Source organism: Sebastes fasciatus, chromosome 1, assembly GCF_043250625.1.
Source record: "Sebastes fasciatus isolate fSebFas1 chromosome 1, fSebFas1.pri, whole genome shotgun sequence".
NCBI classification, from domain to species: domain Eukaryota; kingdom Metazoa; phylum Chordata; class Actinopteri; order Perciformes; family Sebastidae; genus Sebastes; species Sebastes fasciatus.
In genome coordinates, this window is record NC_133795.1 from 1,277,089 (window position 1) to 1,292,787 (window position 15,699).

Below are 15,699 nucleotides of genomic sequence, written 5' to 3' on the forward strand. Positions count from 1 at the left end.
ATTAGGGCCACATTGAGGAAAAAAATAATCTGAGATTTAGAGAATAAAGTAATAATATAATAAAGTAGTAATTTTACGTGTTATTTTCTTTTTTTCTCGTAAAGTTATGACTTTATTCTGTAAATCTCAGATGTTCTTCCCTCAATGTGGCCCTAATACTCCGTAGTACATTGTCCCTCTGGCCCTCACTGCATTAGACTGATATACTATATACTTAGACTATAAACTGTGTTACCTTCATCACAATGATCACATGTTTTGCGGCTCCAGACAGATTTATTTATTTATTTTTTTTACTTAAAATGGCTCTTTTCATAGTAAACTTTGCTGACCCCTCGCCTAAACAAACTAACTGATGGAGGCAGCGGTAGACCAGCTACCCCTGTGTTCTGAAAGGTAAAATTACTGTTTTTATCAATGGAGTCTGGTGGCTTTGGCGAGAGCATAGATGGATGCAACGGCTTCAGTTCCCCGTCGTAAAGGGCTGCCTGACGGTGAGGTAAAGCAGTGAAAATACTCTAAATATAGCGTACAAGTAAACTAATATAGATTTTCTTTAGGTGGGTCTTTCTTTTAGGCGTCTAAACTACGTTTAGCTGCTGCTGCCCCCCCTCCCCCGTCCACAGCAGTACATCGCTTTGCTCCCGTGTTGGTACTCCTGTCTGCTTCTCCAAACTGGGGGCGTACCAGCCGTCATCTATGAATACGTATCTACATACAACCCCACTTCAAAACACCCGAACTATCCCTTTAACAGAGAAAGGAGAGAAACAGCTGCCGTGGTGATGTCATCACTTCATGTCTCTGTCACGTGATGTCAAATTCTCAAAACGGATCAAACTGTTTTCAGGAAAACAAGATTTGTTTTGTCTGAACTGTGTTCTTGGTGACAGTTGTTTTTTAATGTTTAACTTTCTTTCTGTTCTTCAGTGAAAAAGAAAAAGAACTGGAACAAACATGACACGGGGCAAGGCACAGATATCAAAGCTGTTCAGAACGGCAGCCAGGTCTTCATCAAGGAGCTCCGCAGTCGGACCTTTCCGAGGTAAACACACATCTTAGACTTTTCTAGTACGACTCGTTGTTGACCTGTCGACACCACAAACAGTCCGATCATGTGAGATAAACCTTCTATGTCACTGAAATACTCCGACTTGACGCTCTCTAATTGGGATCACCTTTAATGGATCTAATTATAATGAAATGAGATGATTCCTCCTCATGTTGATGAGGCCTCTTGGTCAATATTATTCTCAACGTTATGAGTGACTCCACTAGAGGGCACCGTGGGGTCACGTTTCAAGCTCTGCCTTCAGCTCGTCTCACATACTACCGTACTGTAGTAACCCCGGCTCCTCTCACTGTGTGTGTGTGTGTGTGTGTGTGTGTGTGTGTTCCAGCGCTGACGACGTGGTGGTGAAGCTGAGCGGCAGTCAACTGACTCTGGACTACCTGGAGGACGGCGGCTTCAACGAGCCCATCCTGGTCCAGAAGAAGGACGGTCTGGGTCTGTCCATGCCGGCTCCCACCTTCTACATCAGTGATGTGGAGAACTACGTCGGTGAGGACCTCACTGATACTACTATTACTACTACTACTACTACTATTACTAATACTACTACTGCCATTATACTGTATCACTAAATAACTACGGCTGCAGCTGCTTCTTCTACTACTCCTACTTTATCAACTAGTACTGCTATAAGGCTACTACCGCTGTTACTACTATTACTGCAGTATTACCACCACTGCAACTACTCTATAACTACTACTAGTGCTATCACTATTACTACTACTGCTGCTACTACTACTACTGTAAGCGGTAATCACAGTAATCACTGTTATTATGTGATTATAACTTATTCTAAGTGGTCATTAAAATATTAAATCTATGCAAGAACACACAAAATGTTGTGAAATTAATTTTCGCTTTACTGAAAACAAACAACGACCACTTAGAGGAACTTATAATCACATTATAACAGTGATTATAATGTGATTATAAAAAAAGATTAGAATATAATATAGCTATGGGAATTATAATAATATAAAATAAATAAATAAATACATTTAAAAATTAAATAAAATTAAATACATGAATAAATAAAATTAAACAGAAGAGTAAATAAATAAGGGAATTAATACAAAGATAAATAAATAAAGAAGCACATTAAAACACATATTTTTGTCAATTAATTAATTAATTAATGGCTACATTTATTTTTAATATTATTTTTGCTATATTTAACGACATATTTATTTATTTATTTATTCATACATTTATTTTTTATTTTGGCATGTTGTATCCTCCATACTGTTCCTATTCCCTGTTTTATTCATAATTGACAACTGATAAAAAGACCTTTGAAAGAAAGAAAAGAAGCAGAGGATAAAACATGTATTATACCATTTTGTGTTCAGTAGGGGGCGCGTCTGTCCTTTATTTAACGCTCTGGTGTTCAGTGATGAGATCACTTGTTACATATCAACATCAGTCTGCTGCTACAGACACATTTTGTCCTCCAGCTTCCTGTTTAAAGAAAGTCTTTTAGCTTGTAGGCGGTTAGTTTTCCTCCAGCTTGTTTAACCGTGTCCTCTCTGTCCTCTCTGTCCTCTCTGTCCTCTGTCCTCTCTGTGTCCTCTGTGTCCTCTCTGTCCTCTGTTGTTGTCTCAGGTCCTGACGTCGGCGTGGACGTCGTGGACGTCACCAAACAGACGGACTGCAAAATGAAGCTCAAAGAGTTTGTGGATTATTACTACAGCACAAACAGGAAGAAAGTGTTGAACGTCATCAACCTGGAGTTCTCCGACGCCAGGTGCTCGCTCTGTATATTAGACATGAAGTCATAAAGACGACCGCCTGGATAAACTCCTGGTACTGATCATTTCTTTTTCTGTTTCTTTCTGGGGACAGGATGAATTCCATCGTGGAGAGTCCACAGATCGTGAGGCGGTTGTCTTGGGTAGAGAACTACTGGCCCGATGACGCTCTGCTCGGGAAGCCCAAAGTCACCAAATACTGTCTGATCTGTGTGAAAGACAGCTACACAGATTTCCACATCGAGTGCGGCGGCGCCTCCGTCTGGTACCACGTCCTAAAGGTCCGTCACACTGCTGGTTAGACCAGCATGTTGAGTCAGAACCAGATGGTGACCCGAGAGTGGATCTTTACTCCTGTCCAATTGCAAATTAATCACACATGTTTTATCTGTTCTAAATGTTCCTTAAAGGGAGATTAGTCAAATATTTAATCCTCTTATCAACATGGGAGTGGACAAATATGCTGCTTTATGTAAAAGTATGTATATATTTATTATAGTAAATCAATGAACAACACAGATCAATGACAGATATTGATCCAGAAACCCTCACAGGTACTGCATTTAGCATAAAACAATATGCTCCAATCATAACATGTCAAACTGCAGCCCAACAGGCAACAACAGCTGTCAGTGTGTCAGTGTGCTGACTTGACTATGACTTGCCCCAAACTGCATGTGATGATCATAAAGTGGGCATGTCTGTAAAGGGGAGACTCGTGGGTACCCATAGAACCCATTTACATTCACTGATCTGGAGGTCAGAGGTCAAGGGACCCCTTTGGACATGGACATGACAGTTTTTCCTCGCCAAAATTGTATGCAAGTTTGGAGCGTTATTTAACCTCCTTCATGACCTGCTAGTCTGACCTGGTTGGTACCGATGGACTCGTCAGGTTTTATAGTTTACTATGATACCAGGATCTTCACTCTAGCTTTAAAAGCGAGCCGCTACAACCTTTTAAAGACAGTAATGTTGGCCGGGATCACCGCAATCCCGCGGGTCTCAGAGGGTTTGATAATTACTTTTTATGGGTGCTGAGATGAAATTTTCAGTTGGATAATTTGTAAAATCCAGTGTACTCTTTCAAAGTTTCTCAACATTACCAACCCTGGCTTTATTACATGTTATTTAACACTTAGAAAAGCTTGTAAAGCATTCATAAGAACAAGTTTTGAGTGACCAGGTTGGCTGGTGTTTATCCTCCTCCAGCACTTTCTGGACCACAATCTGTATTAATGATTAACATTTATAACAGCTGATTTGGTGGCTTATAGGAAAATGAGAACCCCATAAACATTTACAGCATCAATGGATTGGCAGCAATTATTAACTGCATTATTACAGAACTACAACCTTAAAATCACAAGTTGCGTTAATGCGTTACAGTAATTAGTGGCGTTGATATGAATTTGCATTAACTTTGACAGCCCTAAAGTTAAGTAAATAAAAAAATATCCATACAGGATCTTAAAACATAAAAAGTCAATACTCAAATGAATCAACATTCTCTTGCACCCCGAGTTTATCTGGATCAGGATTTTCTTTCAAGACTAAATGTGGAGAACATTAACCTCCATCTCTCCTACGATGATGATGATGATGATGATGATGATGATGATGATGATCTGTTTGTGTTCGCAGGGAGAAAAGATCTTCTTCCTCATCAAGCCCACCTCCGCCAACCTGTCTCTGTACGAGCGCTGGAGGTCGTCGTCCAATCACAGCGAGATGTTCTTCGCCGACCAGGTGGACAAGTGTTACAAGTGCACTCTGAAGCAAGGCCAGACGCTGTTCATCCCGTCAGGTCAGAGCTGCTCTCTACTCGGGGTCATATGAATACAGCTGAACGGGATTTAGAAGAACACTTAATAATAACTAGAATGGCACTCGGAGAGCGCAGACCTCCGCCAAGGTGCCTGACTTTAAAAACAGATCCCAGCTCCCAGCTGGCGGTACCGTGAGGTGGTCGGCTTGTTATTAACACGAAGTGTTTCCATGTAACGTATCGGCGGATGCCTCTCTCATTCAGCAGCCTTGTTATGTCTGTAGAACGTTACACTACGTTGTCTCTCATCCCGTCATCTACCACTTTGTTCTTTCTCACCGCGGACGAACAGCAGCTCCACACATCCACACACGTATGTCTCTGCTCTCAGAAGGAGGCGAGGTCAACACGTCATCAGTCACACTGCACATGTGTTATACCCTGTGGTCTTAATGCTCAGGCTGATCAGAATCCTTAAGAATGTTTCTGAATCCGGATCATGATCCGGATCGCCACCAAAATCGAATGGATTGTTCGTTGTGCCACACCCCACCCCTCCAAACAATATCAATCAAATCCATCGCTGACTTTTGGAGTAATCCTGCAGGTGGATTACAACTCAAAAGTAAATTTCAACAAGGAATACTAATGATTTTTTTTCCATCATCTTTCATTAGAAATATTGAATGAATCTCTATTCTATTTTATTTTTGATGGTTGAATTGTGATCGTCTCCTCAGGTTGGATCAATGCAATACTGACTCCGGTCGACTGCCTGGCGTTCTCCGGACACTTCGTCCACAACCTGAGCGTGGAGATGCAGATGAGGTTTGGACACCTGTCTCATTACACACTCACACATCCTTTCTGCTGCCTTGTTGTCGTTGTCATATTTTAATTCTAATCGCTGTGATCCGCCCATTCCTCCTGCAGACACTCATGTCCTCATTTGGAGGATTTAGTTTGTCCTCGGCTGATCTGACCCAGTAGTTTCCACTGCGTCCTCCTCATCATTTAGCTCCAAAAATTCCACCAATCTTGTTTATGAATCCTCCACATTTGGAAATACCTGGTGAATTGCACAGTTTGTTGCAGTAAACCTGTTTTTTAAAGCATGACGATGTTTAGCTGAAACATGTTGCCGTGTGTCCTCAGAGCGTATGATATCGAGAGGCGGCTAAAGGTCAGAACTCTCACCCCCTTCCCCAACTACGAGACGGCGTGCTGGTACGTGGGACGACATCTCCTCGAGAGATTCAAAGGTAAACTCTTTAAATCAGTGGGATGTATTTATAGATGCTTTAATATGTCGTCGTTTAAATTCAGAAGAATTCACGAGAAGCAGAGAAAACACAAACAGAGTCAGGAGCTCGGCTGCATGTCTGCTGCCCAGATGAGGAGCTGGATGCTCTGATATTATTTCAGTCATTAAGTCGGTGAAGTTCACAGATGATTAGCTTCAGAAGGTTCGGACCGGCTAGAATCACTTGCTCCATTACGAGTCCCGTTTTTTAAACTTCCCCTCAGCTGGACAACTGTTTATGTTTCCACTATTTTCTGTGATGCTCACGACTACACCGTTATTCTCTTTAACGTCAAGGTCAGCAGGAAAAACAGACTCACTGAGTTCTCTGCTGCTAATTCGCCTCGATGTTGTTCATAATTTCCTGCTTTTTTTTGGTTGTAAATCGACTTCAGTTGATCCTCAGATATACAGACAAAGAAATTAAAGAGGAAATCCACATTAAAACTGCATCATTTCACATAAATCAGAGCTGTAGTTGTCGTCTCCAACCAGGTGCCGGTGTCTCCCTGTTCACTCCGGGCGCAGTCGGAGACGGTAACGTTTCTCGCTGCGGAGCCCTGCTGCCTCAGCCCCGGAGGCTGAAGCAGGAAAAGCCAACACTAGAATCAGCATTGATTCATGGAGAGACCTTCGTCTGGTCAGCTGACATTACTGCCAAGCAGCTGAAATATAGATTGATATTGTGGGCCCAACGCTGCCTTTCGTTGACTTAACGGCCACAGGTGTCGCTGTTAAGCATTTCTGAAAGTTACAAACAGTCCCTTTAAATAGGTTTTATTTCATTGTACTGCGAACACAGGAAACCTGATCTTTCAGTGAAGAATCAGCCTCATCCTGTACTCACTGTAGTTACATCTGACCTTTTAGTGATGCAGCTGATCCAGAGTGAGATGTTGACCGTGTTCCTCGAGAGCTTTAACATGTCACTCGTCTGTTTGGGTTCTCAGCTCTGCTTCATTTTGCTAACAGGACAGTTTGTCCAAACACACTTTCACCAGCTGACAGTTGACTTCACACGGCGTCTCTCCGTCAGCTCGTCTGTCCTCGTGTTTGTTGAGAGGCTTGTTCTCTTCCATCCTGTAAATCTCTGCAGAGCACTGAGCGTATACAGCACGCTGTATTTAACAGGCTTTGACTTCTCAGAGATTAAAAGTCAGGATTCATCCAGTGAGAACATTTGCATTTCTTTTTTTCTTCAGGTTTACATAAAGCAAACAAGCAGCCAGCGGCGTACCTGATACATGGTGCCAAAATCATCAACGGAGCCTTCAGAGCTTGGACTAAGAAACAGGTATGGATGCGTCAGGACAGGACAGGACAGGACAGGTGTGTGTGTCAGGTGTCTGTTCAAGCTTTTATTATGAAAACTGATGTCTGTTTTCCTGGTGACAGGCTCTCCTGGAACATGAAGATGAGCTTCCAGAGAACATGAAACCATCGCAGCTCATTAAGGACCTGGCCAAAGAGATCAGACTGTCCGAGGTATTCTGGTTTCATTTGAATATAAACGCGATCAACCGTTCTCTAAAAGATCCTGCTGGTTTTACTCTTTGGTGGCAGTAAGAGGAGACGGTGAAGATGGTGATGTTGGTCAGACTGCAGGTCAACATCTACTGTGGATATTCATGATCCTTAATGATTCTGATGAGCCCGCCGACTTTTATTGTAGCACCAAAGTCAAGTAAAAGTATTTCTTCATAGTGGTCCATGTCAAGTTACCTTTGAAAACTAATGATTGTGGATATTCATAGTTTTCAGAGTATGAATCCTTTTCTTTTTGGACACTTCATGGATTTCCTTTAGTGCCAAACTCCGGTCGAAATGTAAACTTTGCACACAAAATATCACATAATCTATGAAATCTGCAAGAACATTCATGCTCCACTTGGTCAGTGCCCCTTGGCATCAGATACCGACGCACGGAGGCATCCTTTAGCAACTGACGTAGTATAAAGAGCATGAAAATCTGCTAAGGGCGGGAACAAATAAACAAACACAGGACTTTCATCCTGGAGACCAATGTTTGTGGCCCGCGTGATTCTAAAAGTAATATTGACTTATTTTGTCACATGAGTCAAGTGAGTCTCTAGTCAGTGAAGTTAACGTCAACCACGACCGCTTCCTAACCCTAACTAAGCGGTTGTGTTGCCTAAACCTAACTTCCTGTGAAAACGGAGGTGTAAATGTGTTGTTGTTGTTTTTATTATTTTATTTATTCTATTTATATATTTATTTTTTTATTTATTCATCTATTTATATATTTATTTATTTGTCTATCTATTTATTTATATATTTGTCTATTTATTAATTAATTTATTCATTTATTTATTTATCTATCTATTTATTTATCTATCTATCTATTTATCTATTTATTTATTTTGAGTGGGGTTAAATTGCAGATTACAAAATTATTGGTCATTTCCCTGCTTTTGTTTCCAGAATGCAACGAAAGCGATTAAGAGCGAGCCCAGCATTAAGGTCCCCCCGGTGGAGGAACCGCCGTCCACCCACTCTGAGCCCGAGGAGCCCGTCTCCCCGGCCCACGTCCCCTCGCCCAGCAGAGACAAAGCCAGAAAGAAAGTCTCCAAACCTCCCAAACCACCCAAACCTCCCAAACCCCCGAAGATGCCCAAGGCCCCCAAGGCCCCCAAGCCCCCCAAGCCCCCGAAGGTGCCGAAGGTCAAGGAAGGAGGGAAGAAGAAAGCGAAGAAGGCCAAAGAGTCGTCGCCGCCTCCCAAACCCTCCAGCTTCGCGGCTCTCGAGTCCCACGCCAAGGACATCTTGAGCAAAATGGACCAGCCGAAGAAGACGAAGGTGAGCGGACGGTCACGTTAGCGGGAATTAAATAGATCTTATTTTGTTTGGAGGATTATTTGCATCCTTTAGTTTTCACTTTACCTGCGCCATTTTGCATCCCTTCCAGCAGAAAGTTTGACCTCTTTATGCAGTAAAAGCATCCCATACAGTAGTCGCTCTCGGATGAATTTTTCTGTTAATGGTATAGTTTTAGTTTTGGGTGTTTGTCAGTGGGGTTGTATGAGGTTCTTCTCCATAGTCAGTGTGTTACCTACAGTAGATGACTGTCAGCACGCCTCCAGTTTGGAGAAACAGACGGGAAAACGTATTTTAAACACCTAAAATAAAAGCCTACTTAAAAAAATGTATATCAGTTTAAGTGTACATTATAGTTAGAATATTTTCACCACTTTATCTCGCCGTCAGACAGCCCGTTCCGACGGGGAACTGAAGCCGTTGTATCCATCTATGCTCTCGGCAAAGCCACCAGACTCCATTGAAAAAAACTGCATGTTATTGTGTGACTTTGGTGAATCCGTAACCAAAGTCACACAATAACACAAACAAACCAATCGAGGCAGCGTTAGACCAGCAACCCCCTGTGTTCTGCCAGGTAAAGATTTATGTCTTTTTCAGTGGAGTCTGGTGGCTTTGGCGAGACTTTCCCCGTCAGAAATGGTGAAGCGGTGAAAATATTCTAAATCTAGCGTACACTTAAACTGATATTGATTCTTTACGTTGTGCTGCTGCCCCCCCGTCCACAGCAGTACATTACTTTACTCCTGTGCCGTAACTCCTGTCTGCTTCTCTAAACTGGAGGCATGTTGACTGTCATCTACTGTAGGTAACACACTGACTACAGAGAAGTAGCTCATACAACCCCACTGAGAAACACCAGAACTATCCCTTTAATAACTTGCGTCTTTCTCCAGGCTGTGAAGAACGTCCTGAGTATATCAGAGAAGGAAATATCAAAGCAGAACAACGTGGAGAAGTTTGAAATGAGAGAGCAGAACAAAAACAAGACTGAAGCTAAGTGGAAGTATAAGGTATGAGCTGGTTTTAATCTAATGGCTGCTTGTTACGGGCCAAAATAAATAATATCACAGTCAAATAAACCTCCGAGTGAAGAAGTGAAGGTTACAAGCTGAGCAGAAAGAAAAGAAAAGTAGGATCATCCAAAAGTGATTTGCACACTTCGCTTCAAAGCAATCAGCAGAAATAATGATGCGGCCCGAGTCGCACGTTTGAGGCCTGCAGCTCATCAGAGCTGCTCCAGAAACATCCAGAGTTTACCTCATGGAATTATTCCATATGCACTGCTTTCCATCTAAGTATTTACATATGCACTCATCTTTAGAAAGGAAATCTGTTCTATCATTATAGCTGAACAACGGGGGTGGGGGGCTTTTTCAGAGCAAAAGTGTTTGATGTGTTGTTGATGGCTGTGTGTGAGATTATAATCTCTCAATTTTGGAGTTTTTTTTCTTGTAAATTTGCCACTTTAATCTCAAGAGAATATTCAAGCTTTTTTCTTGTTAATTTATGACTAAAATCTTGCAAATTGGATTTTCTTTCTCGAAACTTTGTTACTTAAATCTCAGAGAATATTCCTTTTTTTGTCATTTATTTACGATTTTGTAATCTCGCAAATTTTGGAGATTTTTCTAGTAAATTTTGTCAAATTTGAGATTTTTCTAGTAAATTTGCCACTTTAATCTCAGAGAATATCCAGAATATTTTCTCATAAATTTCCGACTTTATAATCTCGCAAATTTGGGATTTTATTTTCTCGTAAATTTGCCACTTTAATCTAAAAAAAAAAATCCAAGTTTTTTCTCATAAATTTCCGACTTTATAATCTCACACATTTTAGGCTTTTTTCTCTTAAATTTGTTACTTTAATCTCAGAGAATATTCAAGTTTTTTTCTCGTTAATTTACGACTTTATAATCTCGCAAATTTGGGATTTTATTTTCTCGTAAATTTGCCACTTTAATCTAAAAAAAAAAATCCAAGTTTTTTCTCATAAATTTCCGACTTTATAATCTCACACATTTTAGGCTTTTTTCTCTTAAATTTGTTACTTTAATCTCAGAGAATATTCAAGTTTTTTTCTCGTTAATTTACGACTTTATAATCTCGCAAATTTGGGATTTTATTTTCTCGTAAATTTGCCACTTTAATCTAAAAAAAAAAATCCAAGTTTTTTCTCATAAATTTCCGACTTTATAATCTCACACATTTTAGGCTTTTTTCTCTTAAATTTGTTACTTTAATCTCAGAGAATATTCAAGTTTTTTTCTTGTTAATTTATGACTTTATAATCTTGCAAATTGGATTTTTTTTCTCGAAACTTTGTTACTTTAATCTCAGAGAATATCCAAGTTTTTTCTTTGAATATTACTCCCTTCCCCCGGCTCCATAATTATTATTTTTTTTACCTTAAATGCGCCGTCATAGATATTTCGTAGTCTAAATTAGTCTGTGTGTAATTTTGTTGAGCGGAAGACATCGGAGGGTTTTGGTTTCATGGAAACTTCAATGCCAAACTGCTGAGGAATGTTTGCAGGATCCATCCAGCTGCTCCTCCACATCAGGCCAAGCATTAACAGATGGAGTTAGAGACCGTGTTAGATGTTTACCAAGGTCAGCGGAGACCACGTCTTCACTGGTCATCACTGCAGAGTCATGTAAATAGTTCACAGCTCCTCTGTGTAGCAGAGACATACTATCATATATGATCGTCAATTAAAAGAAGGCATGTGACGATGTATCGGCGTCAGGTTACCCTGCATGTCACATGTCTTTAATTTAGGAGTCAAATGGTTGCGGGGTGAATATTTGAAAAATGCATATTCTTGGATTTCACAGTTAATTACAGACAGTCTGCTCAGTGGTGATTTCTATGGCAGCAGTTTGCATTCTTCTCTTTGGTTTAGTTTAAATTGGGTCAAATCATCTGTGGAGATTAACATCATGATGATTTCAGCCTTTTAAACAGGAATGTTTTTATTTTAATTAAAGCTGTCAATCGATTCAAATACATACACACATTTTGTATCTGTTCTAAATTAACCTTAAAGTCCAGTATTTAATCCTCTTATCAACATGGGAGTGGACAAATATGCTGCTTTATGTAAATATATGTATATATTTATTATTGTAAATCAATGAACAACACAAATCAATGACAGATATTGATCCAGAAACCCTCACAGGTACTGCATTTAGCATAAAACAATATGCTCCCATCATAACATGGCAAACTGCAGCCCAACAGGCAACAACAGCTGTCAGTGTGTCAGTGTGCTGACTTGACTATGACTTGCCCCAAACTGCATGTGATGATCATAAAGTGGGCATGTCTGTAAAGGGGAGACTCGTGGGTACCCATAGAACCCATTTACATTCACACATCTGGAGGTCAGAGGTCAAGGGACCCCTTTGAAAACGGACATGACAGTTTTTCCTCTTCAACATTTAGCGTAAGTTTGGAGCGTTATTTAACCTCCTGACCAGCTAGTCTGACCTGGTTGGTACCGATGGATTCATCAGGTTTTATAGTTTACTATGATACCAGGATCTTCACTCTAGCTTTAAAACAAGATTCAAGATTCAAGATGTTTATTGTCACACCGGTTATACAAGTACAATCATGTGAAATACTTTTTTGCTGGGAAGCTCCATTAAGAAAACAGTAAGTTAAGTAGTATGTTTATGTAAATATATATATACAAGCATTTTTTTTTTTTTATATTGCAGATATTGCATTGATTGAAACCGAGCCCATTATAACCTAAAAATCGCAAGTTACATTAATGCGAATTTAGTGACAAATTTGCATTAACGTATTATTATCGCGTTAACTTTGACAGCCCTAATTTTTACATATTAATAGTAAGTAATACTCAATACTAGTACTCAACACAAACAAAATATGTGTCAATAGGAGGAAGAGCAGAAAACTGAGCCGCTACAACCTAAAAATAACAAGTTGCGTTAATACGTTAAATAAATTAGTGGCGTTAGAACGTTAACGCGTTATTATTGAGATAACTCTGACAGCCCTACTTTTAATAAAATGACTCCCTTCCTCTATTTTACAGAATAGTGATCGTATTAAACTGAGTTACTGATAATAAATTTTTTAGTTTCCATCATTTAATTTTTTTAGTCAAATAAAAATAAAAACAAATTTACCTTTTAATGTGTTTACTCGATACGTTAAATCTGCACATTTGTGTGTTTGGATTTGTGCTCACTTCAGAGACAACATAGTAAAATAAACACCTGAATGTGTAAGAACGCATGTCAAAATCTATCTTTCATTCTTCTTAATGAAAATGCTCTGATGTGATAAGTCAACGTTATTTCCTTTTGAACTTTACAGAACAGTAAACCAGACTCTCTGCTGAAGATGGAGGAGGAGTGCAGATTTGACAGAACACCGCTGTCGGGCAATAAAGACCGATTCAGCTTTACGATGTCTCACAAGAAAATGCTCGGGTACGTATGGAACGGCTGTGATCGACCATGTAAACGGTCTTTGGAGGGGAGAGCGTGTTAACCTTCTCATGTGGCGTGTTGTGGTGATTATAGAGCCATGTGGCTATCAGCACCGTCTCCATTAGAGACCAACTCAAGGACTTCTCGCTGCTGAGCCTCGTATCGCTCCCTCATTGTTCCTGTGGTTTCCTTTTCAGCTCCAAGACGCTGAAACCTCAGACCAACTCAAGTGTTTTTGGATCATTACAAAACCTAAAAGAGGACAAAACCAAGCCGGTGAGAGACGAGTACGAGTACGTCTCCGACGAGGGGGAGCTGAAGATTGACGAATTCCCCATCAGGCGGAAAAAGAACACCGTCAAGAGGGATCTGTCCTGTGAGTAGTGATTCAGTCTGGTTCAGTCTCGGGCCGGGTATCAAACCTCAACACTTTTTTTATTGTTGACTTAAATGTGTCGCATTGAGTTTAGAAAAGTGTTGAAAATCAGCATTAAATGATTGGTCAGATTCGTAGGTTTATTTATTCTTTGATATGATATCTACGATGTTTTTTTTAAGATCATTGTAGGTCAAATAAAAATAAAAATAAAAATAATTACGGAGAGGGAGGTAATATTCCGATAATTAACTGAACTGAATTTCCAAGATTTAAGTCGTACATTTACAAGAAAAAAACTTGGATATTCTCTGAAATTAAAGTGGCAAATTTACGATAACAACATTTTTGAAAATATTGTGGGATGCAAAACCGTGGTAACGCCAGCCACCATCTGAATTTCACTGCTGTGGTTCCTTAACAAAAGAAACCCCCCACTATTTTTCACTACCATGGTTTTGTTCTCCACTAATTAGTTGTTTTTCTTGTAAATTTCCGACTTTAAAATCTTGCACATTTGTGAGTTTTTTTTCTCGTAAATTTTCCACTTTAATCTCAGAGAATATCTGAGTTTTTTCAACATAAATTTACGACTTTAAAATCTCTCAATTTTTTTAGTTTTTTTCTTGTAAATTTACGACTTTATAATCTCACAAATTTGTGATTTCTTTTCTTGTAAATTTGCCACTTTAATCTCAGAGAATATCTCAGTTTTTTTTCTCATAAATTTACGATTTAATAATCTTGCAAATTTTAGTTTATTTTTTTTAGTAAATTTGCCACTTTAATATCAAAGAATATCAAAGTTTTTTTCTCGTAATATTACGATTTAATAATCTTGCAAATTTTTGTTTATTTTTTTTAGTAAATTTGCCACTTTAATCTCAAAGAATATCAGTTTTTTTCTCGTAATATTACGATTTTATAATCTCGCAAATTTGGGATTTTTTTTTCTCGTAAATTTGGGATTTTATAATCTCACAAATTTGCAATTTTTTTCTGATAAATTTGCCACTTTAATCCCAGAGAATATCCACGTTTTTTTTTTTATTAAATTTCCGATTTTATAATCTCACAAATATTAATCTCAGAGAATATTCCTAATTTTTCTCGTTAATTTATGACTATATATAATTTCGCAAATTTGGGAGTTTTTTCTGATAAATGTGCCTCTTTAATCTCAGAGAATATCCAAGTTTTTTCTCTATTATTTGTTTTACCTACAATACGCCGTCGTAGATATTTCGTTGTCTAAATTAGTCTAAACGTGAGCCGCCGAGTGCTAAACCGTGGTACCGCCGTCTGACTTCTGTAGTTCCTAAAATAGTGTTATTATGGTATGGATGGCCTCTGAGCGAGGCAAACGGCGTTACTACGGTTTTGCACTCAGCGCCTTACGTTACCGCAGTCTTGGAAAAGGAGGAGTGAACGGAGGGGTACTGAGTCGGTTGCAATCTGCAACCACATCGCTAGATGCCACCACATCCTACACACTGCTCCTTTAAGTATTGTGTTGTTATGAGTACCGATGATCAGGTGTTGCATTAGCACTGATACCCAGCCCTACGATCAATAATGAAAACATATACCGTGGATGAACAACTTTTTTGTTTTGTTTTTTCCAGTTTTGTCGGACATCAAAGAACCCATTCAGCCAGCCAAGAAACCAAAGTTCCAACCGTTGGTGGCCAAGGTACGTACATCACACGACATGTGAGCAGTTGTAATGCGATTATACGACTCTATATACATGACGAGGCTGTATACCGGACCCAGCCAGCTAATACTGTTCCAGGCGTTTTCATGCACAAGAACATGCTGCAAAACTCAGATCATAATAAAAAGAAAATGTTTTGTGGGTGAATCAGCTCTCTAAGCTGCGGACCACCACACCCTGATGAGGGAAATAGCTGTGGCATGAACGGAGGACGAAGAATAAAGAAACAGACTTGTACCAGATGCTGTTGTGTTTACTAGTGAGAGTGGAAACTGGAAACCACATCATAACAGAGTCTCACAGTTAACTTCAGATCCATCAGATCCATCAGATCCATCAGGTCCATCAGATCCATCAGGTCCATCAGATCCATCAGATCCATCAGGTCCATCAGGTCCATCAGGTCC

General features: G+C 39.6%; 1 protein-coding gene across 4 annotated transcripts in view; it reads left to right on the forward strand.

Moving 5' to 3' along the window:
- phf2 (PHD finger protein 2) overlaps positions 1-15,699 on the forward strand; it is a 44,825-nt gene that overhangs the window by 18,658 nt on the left and 10,468 nt on the right. For 2 of the 4 annotated variants that reach the window (XM_074630789.1, XM_074630867.1), the window contains exons 3-16: positions 931-1,045; positions 1,401-1,561; positions 2,675-2,816; positions 2,915-3,101; positions 4,465-4,627; positions 5,329-5,416; positions 5,744-5,850; positions 7,094-7,185; positions 7,287-7,376; positions 8,334-8,708; positions 9,623-9,739; positions 13,084-13,199; positions 13,397-13,575; positions 15,201-15,268. In XM_074630789.1, coding sequence (XP_074486890.1) covers positions 931-1,045; positions 1,401-1,561; positions 2,675-2,816; positions 2,915-3,101; positions 4,465-4,627; positions 5,329-5,416; positions 5,744-5,850; positions 7,094-7,185; positions 7,287-7,376; positions 8,334-8,708; positions 9,623-9,739; positions 13,084-13,199; positions 13,397-13,575; positions 15,201-15,268 — 2,000 coding nt within the window. The remainder of the gene's footprint in view (positions 1-930; positions 1,046-1,400; positions 1,562-2,674; positions 2,817-2,914; positions 3,102-4,464; positions 4,628-5,328; positions 5,417-5,743; positions 5,851-7,093; positions 7,186-7,286; positions 7,377-8,333; positions 8,709-9,622; positions 9,740-13,083; positions 13,200-13,396; positions 13,576-15,200; positions 15,269-15,699) is intronic. The other 2 variants (XM_074630945.1, XM_074631038.1) reach the window with 1 other exon arrangement.